General features: G+C 37.5%; 1 protein-coding gene across 1 annotated transcript; it reads left to right on the top strand.

The window, feature by feature from the left end:
* Nucleotides 1-13,121: 13,121 nt before the first annotated feature.
* Nucleotides 13,122-14,459, top strand: LOC148035933 (pathogenesis-related protein 5-like). Its single transcript, XM_087679044.1, has one exon. It carries the CDS (start codon nucleotides 13,314-13,316, stop codon nucleotides 13,908-13,910), a length of 597 nt encoding a protein of 198 aa, XP_087535170.1. The 5' UTR covers nucleotides 13,122-13,313; the 3' UTR covers nucleotides 13,911-14,459.
* The last annotated feature ends 1,192 nt before the right edge of the window (nucleotides 14,460-15,651 follow it).

Below are 15,651 nucleotides of genomic sequence, written 5' to 3'. Positions count from 1 at the left end.
AGGGACACTTCTTGAACAAAGTTATCGTAGCCTTGACTGAAGCTTTGAAGATTAAGCACAACAAGACCACCCCATATAATCCTCAAGCGAACGGTTAGGTTGAGGGTACAAATAAACAATTGGTTGGTGGAATCTTATCCAAGATCGTATCATAAAGAAAGCATGATTGGGATATAAAATTGTATGTGGTAGTGTGGGCTTATAACATGACATTCAAGAGAGCTACATGCCACACCCCGTTGAAGCTAGTGTATAGGGAAGAGTGTGTTTTTCCATTGGAAATAGACCTTCCCACTGTGTTTTGCTCTTAGTCATTTGTTGAGAGAGGCAAAGGCCTTACAAAAATGATATGCTTCTCTTGCACATCTTGATGAGATTCGGTTGCAGGCTTTACTATATCAAGAAGTAGGGAAGCGGAGAATGAAGACCCTCCATTGTCTTTAGGCTGAGACACACAAATTTGCGAGGTCTGTTGGTGTTGTATTATGATACTTGTCGTGAGCTATTCCCAGGTAAATTAGAACCCAAGTGGGATGGACCATACAAGATTGTACATTCAGGAAAGAATGTCTCTATAGTCCTTCTAGAAAATTTGTAGGGGGTGGAGTTTAAGAATAAAGTTAATTTTAATAAGTTAAAGTCTTAGTATGTGTAAAAGTTGATGTGGGGCTTGGTGCTTGTGCAAGTCCTTCAAGATTTAGCTTTGATTTCCAGTAGGCACCAAGACGATTAGATGGAAAAATAAATTCCTATCTATAGCATTTTCATCTAGGACAACGTTACCATCAAGGTCTAGTGATCTTGTGGAGTAGAGGGTATTAGGTTTTTGAGTGGCAAGATGGGTCTTTTGCATGGGAGATTAAGGTCTATTGCCACCATTGTTAGTGAATTCTGACTAGCATTCCTATTGAGTTCAACGAGGAAGGAGGGAGTGTACCTATTATACATCCTCTCTCTCAGCTCAATTTTGATTATGAAGAGTACAAGTAAGCTAATTAGTAAAGTGTGGCCGATCACTGAAGACTGGATCTATACTCTGTATTTTGATGGAGATTCTAGAGGGCCTACTAAACATGCGAGCATTGGTGTGGTCATTAGAGATCCCCAATGTCGGGTTGTCATGAAAATTAGAGTCTATTTATGACCCTCTTTTACTAATAATATGGTAGAATACAAGGCCTTGATCATGGGGCTACATATAGCCCGATGTGGTGGTATCTGCCAATTATTGGTTAGAGGTGACTCACAGTTACTAATCAATCAGCTAAGTGAGACCTATAGTTCTGGGATTCCATTTTATGAAGATACCATTTGCAGCCTTGAATATGTTCAATATATTTGAGATAGTGACCTGTCAGTTAGTTCCTCGACAGTGGAATCACTTTGTGGATTCCCTGGCTAACTATGATGTGGTTGAGGATGTCTTTTTCAATTGTGGTGTAAGGGAGCTCTTACAAACTATCCCCTAATATTATCCCTAGACTACTTTGGGGCCTTCATCCCGACACATCCCTTTTTGGCCGCTGAATATGGTTAGTTTGAGTCATGAGTCAGGAAGCCAGTGAGCACCTTCCTATTCTGTCAGTTAGTTCCTCAACATTGGAATCACTTTGAAGATTCCGTGGCTAAAGCGTGCTTTTGTTGAGAATGTCTTTTTCGATTGTGGTTTAGGGGAGCTCTTACAAGTACCCCTTAAGATTAGCCATGGGCTACTTTGGGGCCTTCATGCTGACACATCCTATTTTGGCCATTGATTGTTAGTTTGGGTCATAAGTTAGGTAGCCAGTGAGGACCTTCTTACTTTATCATGGATGCATAAGATTATGTGTCATTATATTCGTTAGACATCCCTTCTTGTTTATGCTGGGGATTAGCTGGTAACCAGATGATGCACCTAGCATAGGGCTTGAGGAGCCCTCATCCTTGGTCCGTTTTGTGCTTTATTAGAGTTATGTTAGGATCAAGGGCTTGTTTCAATAGTACGCTATTGAATGATAGTAAAGTGTTTTATTCCATAAGGCCAAGAGGGCTAGTCTATGGGTTCTGAATTGTTATATTCCTTTAGGCCAAGAGGACCATGTGCTTGTTTGGTGCGAGTACATGTAATGCTTTTCTGTTTGAGTGATTGCATTAGACATGTTTGAGGAAGAGTGCCTCGAGGAAGCCTTCACTGCACGAGAGCTTCTTGTTGCCATTCCAGATGGTGTCGTCACCTTTCTAAGTTTTGAGTTTTTTCCTCAAGCTGATGATGTTATTTGTTTATGTGAGGGTTCTTTTCTTTTCTTTCTGGGGACCGATTATCAAGGCATGAAGCCTTAGAGTTTGGTTAGGTATATTTGAGGGAGGTTTGAGAGGTTGTTTACCTTCTATTAAGACATTGTCAGGCATTAAAGACCTCTTTTCGAAGGAAGTCCTAGTGACCATGTCCTTCCTCCTTGTTAGGCAACTATTTTAGGAGCCCTTGCTATGGCGACACAGTCACTGAAGCCTTCAAAGATAAAAAAGAAGAGTAAGATTTGAATATACTAGAAAGGTAAACAATACAAGGGTGTGTAAATAGGCATTCTAATCTCTTAAAAAGAAAAGAAAAGAAAGAAAACTCATGAAAAGCAGACGATTATCACCTTTCAGAGGCTTGATATTTTCTTGGAGTGGATTCAAGTTGGCATCAATGCCTTGTCTTCCTAAGGGTAGCAAGTAGCCAAAATAAAGTATAAGGAAGGTTGGAGTAAAAATAAAAGTAAGCAAAAAAGAAAAGGATTACGCACTGGCTCGCGAGAACTTGGTAGGTTATAGATGTCGAGTTAGGCCTTGAGGCCAATGCCCTGTTCTCCTTTGGTCACTCTGCACTTAGCTCCCTCCTTTTTACATGCTTGAGTATGTAAAAATTTAAAAGATAAATGTGTGTTTTTAAAAAAAAATTCATGACTAGGCTATAGGAGTCCTCGCCTAGTCAGAATTCCTAGTCTAGTTGTCCTAAATTGATAGGTAGTTCAAACCACCACTAGGATGACCTCTTTGCTAGTTCTTTCAGCTAGTTCGTGTTTTTCGATGGTTGACACGTGAATCAAAGTTGGATGGATCATTAGTGACCGTGGATTTGCCATTCCCATGGAATGAATATACACTAAGAAAATAAATTTGTATAATTAATCAGTTTGCACATGAAAATTAGTAATTTTTTGTAATTTTCTATAAATAAATAGAGAAAATTAAAGAAAAATGGAAAAAAATAAAATTTTTACATCATAAAAATAAAGAAAAATAAGATTAATGCATGTGATCATATAATGGAGCTGAAGCATAAGGTTTAGCCTTACTTAAGACCTATTTCTTTGTTAGAGTGAGTTTTTATCGCTTTCAATATAGATAAATAAATTAAAAAACCATGCCTACACTTATCAACGCATACAAAAGTTTAAACAATAGGAGGTAAGGGATTATTGAGGGTTGAAATACGTTAAATTTTGATGTTGAATGTTGCATATCATATATAGTTCATGGGTTTTTAAATTTAAAGAGACTAGTAGCACGAGGAAGCTTGGTGCTAGCCCTAAGCAACGAAGCACTATTGTGTGTAAAAGAAAAATCATGAAAAGAATTTCTTTGCACTTTAACTCTATTGATTTTCAATGAATATTTGTCTGAGCATGGTGGTCATATTTACATTTGTATTTATGAAAATCATGGTATTGTATCATGGATGCATAGCACCTATTTGTATAAGTGAAGACCTGATGCTGAGAGTGTGAAGTATCCCAACCCATAGGGATAGATATTCAATTCCTTAGGGTTTATTTTATGAGATTTATCTATTGTATCCTAGATCATTTTCTCAAAATGGTGGACTTTGTTTTGAATTTATTTTATGTTCACGGCACATCTTTGGGCCAATCCCTAAGGTGTAGGAGAGCCATAGTGGAGTTGCAGTGATCAACTGAGACAGTGCTCCCTGTGTGTGTGATACGTGGTGCATAAAACAAATATATTTAGAGAGTCCTTTTGAGAAGTGGGAAAAATAATTAGTCATTAGATTATAAAAAATGTACAAATGTAAAGTTTTAGATGATGCTCCTAGCTGCGAGGTTGTGTGAGGTGGTTTTAGGTGAGTGGTAATGAGGCCCAGGCTAGTGGCTTAGAGCTACTGTCATGCCCGTTTTAGGTCCCGACAACTAGCATCATTATGTGATCTAGAACATGACATTTCTTCTCTTCACTATTGAAGCCCTTTTCTTTTATGTCCTCCTTACTTCTTAGAGTCCCCTAGGGTCTAATACTATAGATGAATTACATGGGTGTAGCAGACAGAATCTAAGCAAGCAGTAGAGAATACAAAACAAATATGAGAGACGAAAACTACTTTATATTCAAACAAAGTGATATAAAAATGGCTCAGTCTACCCATGTACTTTCATCGTGAAGCTTAGATGGCAATCTAAAGAGATGATATGCAAACAGATTAAGGCTAGCTAGAACAACTCTTATTGGGTGAAAGATAGATTAACCATGGCTTTGGAGGGGTCTTCCTTTTATAGCTGGAGAACTAGTTTGATCTGCCTATCCAACCTTTTTATGAACCTTTCCTAGTCCACTAGGGAATTCTATCTTCTCTCACCCTTCTTTGTTTTCTTTCATCTCTCCTCTCTCTCTTTCATCTCTCGTCTCTCGTCTCTCCTCTCTCTCTTTCATCCTCTTTCTTTTCTTAACTCTCTCTCTCCACCCACTACCCTCTCTTCTTTTTGTACTCTTTCTCTCTCTTCCATCTTCCTTCTTTTACCCTTTATCTCTCCCATCTCTCCTCTCTCTCTCTTTTCCTTAAAAATATTCCATTTCTCTCTCTCTCTCTCTCTCTCTCTCTCTACACCTACTACGCTCTCCTCTCTCTCCCATCTTCCTTTCTCTATCCTTCCTCTGCCTTCTCTCTCTACACCCTCTTCCTCTCTTCTCTCTCTACCATTCTCTCTTCCATCTCTCTCTCTCTCTCTCTCTCTCTCTCTACATACACAGACACACACTCTCTCTCTCTTCCTCTCTTCTCTCCATATCCTTTCTTTCTCTTTCCTCTCTTCTCTCTCTTTCTACCTTCCTTCCTTTCTACCACAAATTTCTACTAGAAATTGTAAAGAAATTAACAAAACAAACAATAAATAAAAATTTTAAACCAATCAACCTTCTATTCTCTCTCCCTCTCTCTCTCTCTCTCTCTCTCTCTCTCTCTCTCTCTCTCTATCCTCTTTCCTTTCATCATGTTTACAACAAACTTGGAATAACATTATTTTGGACTAAGCAAAAGCAAAGAAGAAAGAAGATATTTCCATTTTACCAAAGCAAAGAAGAAATTGATGGAAATAAAAAGAGAGAGAAGGTAATGCACTCACTTTCTTCAATTGGCACGGAGAAATGATGAGACAACAATGTGTATTTTGGGTTTTTTTCCAAATTTTACTAGTAGTGGTATGTGCATCACAATTTTTTTTGAAATTGTGTTGAAATGGGCATGATGTATATTTTTAAAATGATGTCAAAATATGTGCTAGTGTGTGCAATTGAGATATTTTTTAAATTATGATTAAATATGCACCAAAATATTTATCACAATGCACATCAACAAAACCTTTTCCCTTGAAATATTGGAGTTTTTCATTGGTATATCATTCATCCCTTACGAAATATGCTGATTTTATACCTTACAACTGTCTCGAGAGTTATCATGTCAAAAAACCCCCTTGATGTCTTGTGTTTCTTAAAATCAACAACCATTATCTACTATAATATCATTCCTTTGAGCATTTTGGAATCTTGATTACACAAAACTTTCCTAGAAGGGGTTAAATGCCCAACATAATCCTTTCCTAAAACTCATGCCTCATTGAAATTAATGTCAAGACCAATACAACCTTAAGATCAACAACAAATGCTGTAATGTTTCTTGAATGACCCTAGTAGTGCTTATCTTTGTGCTTTATAACAGTTGTCTAGCTAGCAAAAAGATCCTATCAATGGCCTTCAGTCAAGTTTTGGCCTATTTAGACAAAATTCAAGCTCAAAGATGAGAAACATTCTCATGTTAGAAAGTTTTTAGCCAAAATTAAGTCATCACTAAGATTTTTCCAGACACCCAAAATAGCTTAAGAACTATTTTAAACACAATTTTGATACATGCTGTCATTATTGAAGCATACATCATATTTATTGAATGATATAGGGTTGAAACCACATAAGGATAGATCATATTCAATCTCAAGCAAATGAGAAATAAAATTTAAAACAAACTAAAAACAAAGCAACCTTCTATTCTCTGTCTTTGTGTCTCTCCTTCCTTTACTTTTTTTCCTTTTATCTTGTGTTCTACAAATTTTAAACAACATTATTTTGAACTAAGAAAGAAACAAAGCAAATAAGAAAGCATATATTTCCATTTTATCAAAGTAAGAAAGAAATAAAGGGAGAGAGAGAGAGAGAGAGAGAGAAGGTACTGCACTCTCCTTCTTAAAATGGCATAAAGAAATGATGACAGAGCACTACACTTTCAAGTTTTTTCCCAAATTTTACTAGCATTGGTATGTGCATCAATTTTTTTCAAAAATATGTGTGAAAATGGGAGTGAGAAATATTTTTTAAATTATGTCAAAATATGTGTTCGTATATGCACCCAAAATACTTTTCAAATAGCAAGTGAATATGCACCAAAAAATTTATCAAGAATTACCAACGCATATCAACTAAAATTTCTCCCTCAAAATGTTGGAGTTTTTCATTGGTATAGCACGAGGAAGCTCGATGCTAGCTCTAAGCAATGAAGCACTATCGTGCAGAAAAGACAACTCATGAAAAGAATTGTCTTTATACTTTCACATTGCTGATTTTCAATGAATATTTGTTTGAGCATGATGGTCATATTCACTTTTTCATTGATGCACCTTATGGTATTGTATCATTGATGTATAGCACTTGCTTGTATGAATGAAGACTTAACACTAAGAGTGCTAAGTATCCCAACCCATAGGGCTCGATATTCAGTTCCTTGGGGTTTATTTGGTGAGGTTTATTTATTATCTCTTAGATAATTTTATCAAAAGAGTGGGATTTGTTTGGAATGTGTTTGATGTTCATGGTGCATCTTAGGGCCAATCCCCAAGGTGTAGGAGAGCCGAAGTGGAGGTGCATTGATCAATTGAGGGGTGCTCCCTCTGTGTGTTTGTTGTGTGGTCTATAACACTAGCATGTTTAGGGACTCCTTTTGAGGAGTGGGGGAAAGAATTAGTCATTGGACTATTGAAAATGTACAAATGCAAAGTCTTAAATGACGCTCCTAGGTGCGAGACTGTGTGGGGTGGTTTTATGTGAGTGGTAATGAGGTCGGGCTATTGCTTAGAGAAAATGTCAGGCCTGTTTTAGATCCTGACAACTAGCATCGTTATGTGATTTAGAACATGACATTTCATCTCTTAACTATTGAAGACTTGTTCTCTCATGTCCTTTCTACTTCTTAGAGTGCCCTAGGCTCTAATACTATGCAGAAATTACACGAGTGTTGTAGATAGAATCTAAGCAAGGAGTAGAGAATACACAATAAATATGAGAAAAAAACTATTTTATATTCAAACAAAATAATATAAAAATGGCTTAGTCCACCCATGTATTTTTATTCTGACGCTTAGATTGCAATCTAGAGAGATGATAGGCAAAGAGATTGAGGCTAGCCAGAACAACTCTTATTGGGTGAAAGATACATTAACCATGGCTTTGGAGGGGTCTTCCTATTATAGTTGGAGAACATAGTCTCAACTGCTTATCCGACCATTTTATGAACCTTTCCTAGTCCACCAGGGAATTCTATCTTCTCTCTGCCCTTCTTTGATTTCTTTCATCTCTCCTCTCTCTCTTTCTTCCTCTTTCTTTTGCTATCTCTCTCTCTCTCTCCGCCCACTACCCTCTCTTCTCTTTGCACCCTTCCTCTCTACTCTTTTTCTCTCTTCCATCTTCTTTCTTTCACCCTTCTATCTCTTCCATCTCTCCTCTCTTTCTCTTTTCCTTAAAAATCTTCCATTTCTCCTCACACACACACACACACACACACTCTCTCTCTCTCTCTCTCTCTCTCTCTACACCTACCACCCTCTCCTCTCTCTTTCCTTACTTCCTCTCTCTTCCATCTTCCTTTCTGATCTATCCTTCCTCTCCCTTCTCTCTCTACACTCTCTCTGTCACCTCTCTCTCTCTCTCTCTCTCTCTCTCTCTCTCTCTCTCTCTCCCCCCACACACACCCCCCACACCCTCTTCCTCTCTTCTCTACATATCCTTTCTTTCTCTTTTGTCTCTCCTCTCTCTGTCTACCTTCCTTTCTACCACAAATTTCTACCCGAATTTGTAAAGAAATTAACAAGACAAATGATAAAATAAAATTTTAAACCAACCAACCTTCTATTCTCTCTCTCTCTCTCTCTCTCTCTCTCTCTCTCTCTCGCTCTATATATATATATATATATATATATATATATATTGCTCTTTCTCCTATTTGCCCTTTTTCCTTTTATTATGTTTATGAAAAAATTTGAACAACATTATTCTGAACTAAGAAAAAGTTGACGGAAAGAAAGAGAGAGAGAAGGTAATGCACTTACGTTATTCAAATGGCATGGAGAAATGATGACACAAGTGTGTGTTTTTTGGGTTTTTTTCACAATTTTACTAGTATTGGTATGTGGAACATAAATGTTTTTAAAAAACATGTTAAAATGGGCATGATAAATATTTTTAAAATGATGTCAAAATATGTTTTGCTATATGCACCCAAAATATTTTTCAAATTGCAAGTGAATATGCACCAATATTTTTATCAAGAATTAGCAATGCATATCAACTAAACTTTCTCCCTCAAAATGTTGGATTTTTTCATTAGTATATCATTCATCCCTTGTGAAATATGCTAATTTGAGGTAGTGGGAAGGCTAAAAATAAGGCACATTCAAAACTGGAAGTAGTCAATCGCCTTTATGAATAATTAGGCTTATAAGGCTTTTAAAAATTTCATTGCTAGGTGTTCTACAAAACTCACTTATATGCCCACAAGGGCTATTCTTATTTAATCTTATAAAGATAGGTTTTAATGTTAGTACTACTTCTTGATATGTTGATAGACTTACAATCTATTGATACCTTACAAGTGCTTGAAGAGTTCTCATGTCAAAAAACCCCCTTGATGTCTTGTCTTTCCTAAAATCACCAACCATTACCTACTATAATATCATTCCTTTGAGTATTTTGGAATCTTGGTTATATCAAACTTTATTAGAAGGGGTTGGATGCCCAACATAAACCTTTCCTAAAGTTCATGCCACATTGAAATTAATGCCAAGACGAGTGCAATTTGAAGATCAATATCAAATGTTGCAAAGTTGCTTGAATGACCCTAGCAATGCTTATCTTTGTGCTTTCTAACACTTGTATAGCAAGCAAAAAGAGCCCATCAATGACCTTCAGTCAAAATTTGGCATGTTTAGCTAAAGTTGAGGCTCAAAGATGAGAAACATTCTTGTGTTAGAATTTTTTAAAATCAAAATTAAGTCATCACCAACATTTTTCCACACATCCAAAGTAACTTAAGAACTAATTCTAAACACTATTTAGATACATGCTATCATTATTAAAGCATAGATCATATTTATTGAATTATAGAGAGTCAAAACCACATAAGTATAGTAAGTAACCCATACAACCAAAATGATATCCAAATTTTCCCAATCTATACAATCTCATTCTACACTATGATTTGAGTTTTTATAGGAAGAAATGCATGCTTGAAGTTCTAAGGAATGGGAGATTAGATCCTAAGAGACTACTAGAAAGGCAAGGAGAACAAAGAGAGGACCTTCCCACGAGATTAGGCCATTGTCCAAGTAAGGATATGATGAGAAAGGAACTCCAAAGAGCCACTATCTATGTAAGGAGTTGCATCTTAAATAACCTTTGAAGCATCCTATTCAATCTTCTGACATGAGATATTTTGAATCATCGCAAAGTGGACATGAAACACAATATTATTGGTACTTTTATCTATTTTCTTGTCAATCTTATTTTATGTTCCTATGGATGTTGGCCATCTTTTACCTCAATTCTTAAAAGCCAGAGTTATTAGTTTTTCCAGTAGCATACTGTTCTATTAAGAAGAGCATATTGTAGATATATTGAAGCTTTAATTTTACATTAAAGAGGAGAAAAACGAGCTAAAATCAGGTTGATAGAGAAAGTTTTATGAAAGAAGAGAATATGCAAATGTAGGGCAAGGAGGACAAACTATGTAGGAGGGAAATCTTTTAAACAATGTCCAACATAGAGAGAAGGAAGAGAAGAATAGATTGTTAGATTGATATAGAGGAAAGTTGACATAGTGACTATTTGGTAACAAAATACAGAAAAAAAAAGAAAGATTCCAAATCTGAGAAAAGTGACACTCTACATAAGTGGTATGTATTTGTCATTCTCTGAGTTGCACCACATATTACCATGTCTCATACAAGAATGGTTAGCTTTGGATGTTTGTCTCTCCTTAAACCTTAGTTACTTAGCAACTTATTAATTTTCTTAAAACACTCCCTTTTATTGAATTTTGTGCTTGATGTTTCACTGATGGTATTAGAGGGAGAGGGAGGTCAATATGAAGCTATGGTGTTTCTGTAAAATCCCTCTTGCATGCTTAAAACTAGTATGTAGAAAATACATTGGTATGGTTACCAAGGCCTTAGAAACTAGCTTCCTAGTACCACAACCACTTATGAGTCCTATTACTACAACCACCATGAGTACATGAGAGTAACCCAATATATAAAAACAATCATAGGTTAAGTCACGAAAATAAAGCATGTACAAAAAACAAAGAAATGAGTTGTTTTTTTGTGAAACAAGACAGCACTCGGGTAAGTTACTCACGAATATATGTGTGTATCACGTGGGTTCAAAATAAGGTATTTTTAGAATACCTTTTTTACACATTTTTTACATACAGAAAGGTATAATATAAAGGAGTTATTTACAGATTGAATAGAAAATGGTTATGTTTTATTTAGGAAAATGTTAGAGATAAGGATATTTATAAATAGGCTTTGAACACACGTGATGTAGAGGATATACATATAGTAACATCCCCAAGACACAACACCACCCAAAAACAGTCATACTTGGCCCTTACCACTCCAATTGTATGGATAAACAAAAAACCAATTATTTGAATATAAAAGGGAAAGCAATCTAATTGTAAAACTCCAAGAAAGCTGTCGAATGGATGCTCTCCACTCTATGTTGAAGACTCAATAACCATCAAATTTCTCTGATCCAACAAAGAATTTGAACGTGCCGTCATTTTCAATTTCTACTACTGCATCTTATACAAAATAGTGAGCTAGTCCATCTTATGCCAATGTACATATACTGCACAATGTTGTAACTTCTTATGTGACTTCTATCTCAACTATTGAAGAACCCATTAAAATGGAAAAGGGAGAAAATACCAATCAATCAAGAGTAGTAAAGAGGTAATAGATGTAAATCTATTTGTGCATAGCTCTAGTAAGTCGAAACATTCTATTGTCTTCAAACTAATTACTTATAGAAAAGACCACTTGCTATATCTTAACTAACCTAGGAGCCTTACAACAAGACTAAACTCAAGCAACAACTCGTTGCCAATGACGTAGCATGAATATAAAAACATTCTAGCTTGTCCATGCAATAGTAAATAAAGCCTATCATGATCTTGAACTCAAACTTATTACACTTATCCCTTCATATTGCACCAATCTCTCTTCTATCAAAGTCCAAGATTAGAATCTTGTTCTTGATGAATTGGGATGCCATCAGAGTATCACTGAACAGGTCAAAGGTTGCATCAGGAAAAATGGTGAACAATGTAGAACCATGAAGACTACTAAATGCAGTCCCACCAATGTGGCTCCCACATCCCCCAGTGTAAAGGTTACTATACATAAGCTTTCCTTGAACAACAAATGGAAATATCATCCTCTACACCCTAAAGTTCTAGTTGAAGAGGAAATACATGCTACCAGTACGCTAGGAAGACAATACACAACATGGGATGCCATAATGCTATTATATCACATACCTAGCTGATAGGTCATAGGGCATAGATGATTATGCTATGGTTCAATATATCATGAAGATTTGTGCGTGGCTATTTAAATATATTTTCATAAATGTAATTCTAGAATTCTATTTTAATGTTAGTGTGTTAAATTGTTGGTGCTACATAACCCTAATAGACCATTGAAGAAGGGCATTTAAATGATGAGGAAAAGAAAATCCTTCTTCAATAAAGGATGGATGAGAGTTCTCCTCATCTAAAGAAGCATGGTAGTGTAAATTTCAACCTAAACTTGGTTCGGAAGGATGATAAAAAAGGTTACCCTTCAACAAAAGGCATAGTTGCTTTCGAATTTGAGGGCTCTAAGGTTTGACAACGTCGTCCTCCCATGTGGTAATAAGCACGAGGTGAAATGGAAATTCCTTCTTCAATAGAGGACTTTGAAAGTTTTACTCATCTAAAGAAGGGCAATATTGTCAAATTTAGCCTAGAAGGACGACGAACCGAAAGGTTGCCCTTCAACACAAGACATAGACATTGATAGAAGGAAGTTGTCGAGACCTTCAGCCCTCAAATTTGAAAGGATCGAGGGCTGCTGGCCGCTGAAGGGCTTTTGAAGCCGTGACGACTTGCTCCCTTGTGGTAATAAGCGCTGTAGACTTTGACAAAGGACTCACGCGTTGGTGACTGCTTCGAAGGAGGACTCATCCGGCCTTCCCAAACTCTAATTCCGCATGCCCCGGTCGAGAGCGTTTCACGTTTGAACAAGAGACGTAGCAGCGCCGTTCAAAAGCAAGTTTTTCCATGCTTGCCGTTTCCTTGGATGGACAACAGACGTAGCAGCGTGCGACCGCGTCGGCCGCACACTCTAGACAGCTAATTCATCCACGGGTCGATGACGTCGTCCGCTGACATTTGAGGACGTCCCAGGACAACTAGTCATCTAGTTCTATCAGTACTTTGCGCTGCTAATTATATATAAGACTCGGATCGGTAAACGAAATATGAATCAAGACGAGGAGCATAGGCGCAGATCATAACACAACGCAACAGACCTTACATTTCACTCAGAGCAGACCTACTCCTCTTGATAGAGCCCGTACAAGAAACGTCACTCAGAGCAGTACTCTTAATAGAGGCCGCATCAGAAACATCAGGCTGCGCGTCCAATACTTTCTTCGATAAACGACACTACAAATTGTCCGCAAGCGACGATATGGCTGGTGCAAGCTGCTGCAGGTCATCGCTGGTAGCATCACTGGCCGTCGTGACAATGATACTGATGAGTATGACAAGTGAGTTAATAAATATTGTATCGGCCACTTCCTTCAATGTGGTAAACCATTGCGGGAGCACCCTGGGCGTGCAAGTGCGGGAAAACGCCGGCGGTCCGTCCATAGGGACCACAGGCTTCTCCCTGGCGTCCGGCGAGACAAGGTCTCTGACGCCCCCTAATGGCTGGTCGGGCAACTTGGGGACAGGCACGCCGAGCCTCCTGGCCGAGTTCACCATCAACAACCCGGCGGGCACGGACTTCTACGACGTGAGCGCCGTGGACGGCTTTCAGCTGGGTGTGGGCATGAGCATCACAGGCGACGGCGCCGGCGTTTCCTGCAGCGCGGCGCGCTCCATCTGTCCCTCGGGAAACATCAACGGCAATGCTTGCGTCAACCCCAACCGCGACGACCCCAACACCGGTTACGCCCAGAACGTGCGCGCCTCCTGCCCTGACGCCTACAGCTGGTCTAAGGACGACCACGCCACCCACGGCACGCCCACAGGGGGCACCTTCGCCATCACCTTCTGCCCCTGAATACCTACCGATCTCCATTAATATACGGCCTCCCGCACTAGCGCCAGCTAGTTATTATAAGCGACTGTGTACCAGACCAGCGGTGCGTTGTAATAAAACGTCCGTCGTCCGGTTAATATGCATTCATCTGACATGACTTGACTTGGATGAAATTTCCATGGTCGAAATACTAAGTTCCCCATAGTGATTCGAGTATCCCTTATTACTTCGGAGAGTGCTTTAATAAGTGATAATTGAGTACGTAGTCGCAATCAAGAGTCTAAACACACAAAAGGCTAGATAATTCTATCTGTCATCATGGCAATGATCAACTGAATAATACACTACACACTAGATTGCAAGCTAGCAAGAATGTCGGCAGCTTGTCACGTTTGTACAATGGGAGTTATTTTTGAAAAGCAGGGTTCCATAGAGCTCCTTGGTAGGGGGTTTCTTTTCACAATATCATTGCACGCTTCATAGATAAAGGTTTGTGCGTTGCTAGAAGAATAAGGCCTTTATTAAGAGAGGCATGGGCATGGAACTATAACTTAATATATCATATCTGTGCTACAGACTTGTTTGATTTGGTGCCTAAATTTTCCCTCCCACAATATTAACATTATGTAAAAAATAATTCCTCTAATAAAACTATTTGATGATTTAAGATCACTGTAAAAACCCTAATGGGTATTTAGAGCTAAAGACATGTCATATAGTCCTACTTACTCTATCAATATAATCTGATCTTCAAATTCTTTGATATATAAATCATATGTTTACGAAATGATGAATGTAGAATAGATGGATATGCTTATGTTTAATGAAAGGAGTTCTTGCATATCATAACAACTCCAAGACAACCATGCATCCAAGTTGCACAAGTCATGCACTCTCTCTCTATGGATGAACTTGAATATGATGAAATATGCATGATAGGGTTGTGGTTGGATCTCAAATTTTTTTTCTTCCCTGATTATACAGATTCATAATACCAACACTAGATTCAAATGTTATTGTCTATTTGTGTATGTGCTTTTGAGTCCTATGCACATTGAATTCAAACTTAGGTTTCTGTGAGAGACATTTTTATTTAGGATATGATTTATGCAAGAGCAAGTGAGACAACTTCACACACTATTAGATATTTGAGATATCTAGTAGTTAAATCATGGATTTTGCAAGTCTTGTAGTATTTATAGTCCTAACTTTTCATATTATCATGAAGCTATGGATGATTGTGGTACTCAATGCACTCCTTGAGGCAACCTATACCTTCATAGTTTTTTCAACAAATTTGTATATATGCACATGCGCAATCACTTACTTACAAAAAGTATAGCATAACAAGTCAAATCAACATAAAAATGTGGTCTTCAACAAGAAGTTCAGGAGTATTATGAAATGCAGCAACGATATTCACAATTCTAGTATGGTTGTAATAGGGAGATTTGTCAAATATCACTATTCATCTATGTGTAGGGATTCTTGAGATGTATATGTATTCCAAAGAAAAAATTAGCCTTTATTTACAAAAAACACTATGTATGCAATACATCATGTAGTTATAGAGCTAATCTAACATAGACATTTTACAAGGACACATGGTAGGTCAAGGTGTTGTGAACACTAATGCCTTGTTTATGCACATTATGAGAAGTAAGACAAAAGGTCTGTATAATAGTTTGATGTCTAGAAAATAATGAGGCTAGTCAATGTAAAGCAACTTTAGAGCATGCATGTCTAAATATTGTATACAAAA

The sequence above is a fragment of the Lygodium microphyllum genome, chromosome 5 (assembly GCF_053477565.2).
Source record: "Lygodium microphyllum isolate KBCC chromosome 5, Lygodium_microphyllum_v1.1.10, whole genome shotgun sequence".
Classification (NCBI taxonomy): Eukaryota; Viridiplantae; Streptophyta; class Polypodiopsida; order Schizaeales; family Lygodiaceae; genus Lygodium; species Lygodium microphyllum.
The sequence above is the reverse complement of the archived record's forward strand: the minus strand, read 5'-3'. Positions and strand labels throughout refer to the sequence as shown.

Coding starts and splice junctions, on each gene's coding strand:
- LOC148035933 (XM_087679044.1), top strand. CDS start 13,314: ATGGCTGGTGCAAGCTGCTGCAGGTCATCGCTGGTAGCATCACTGGCC.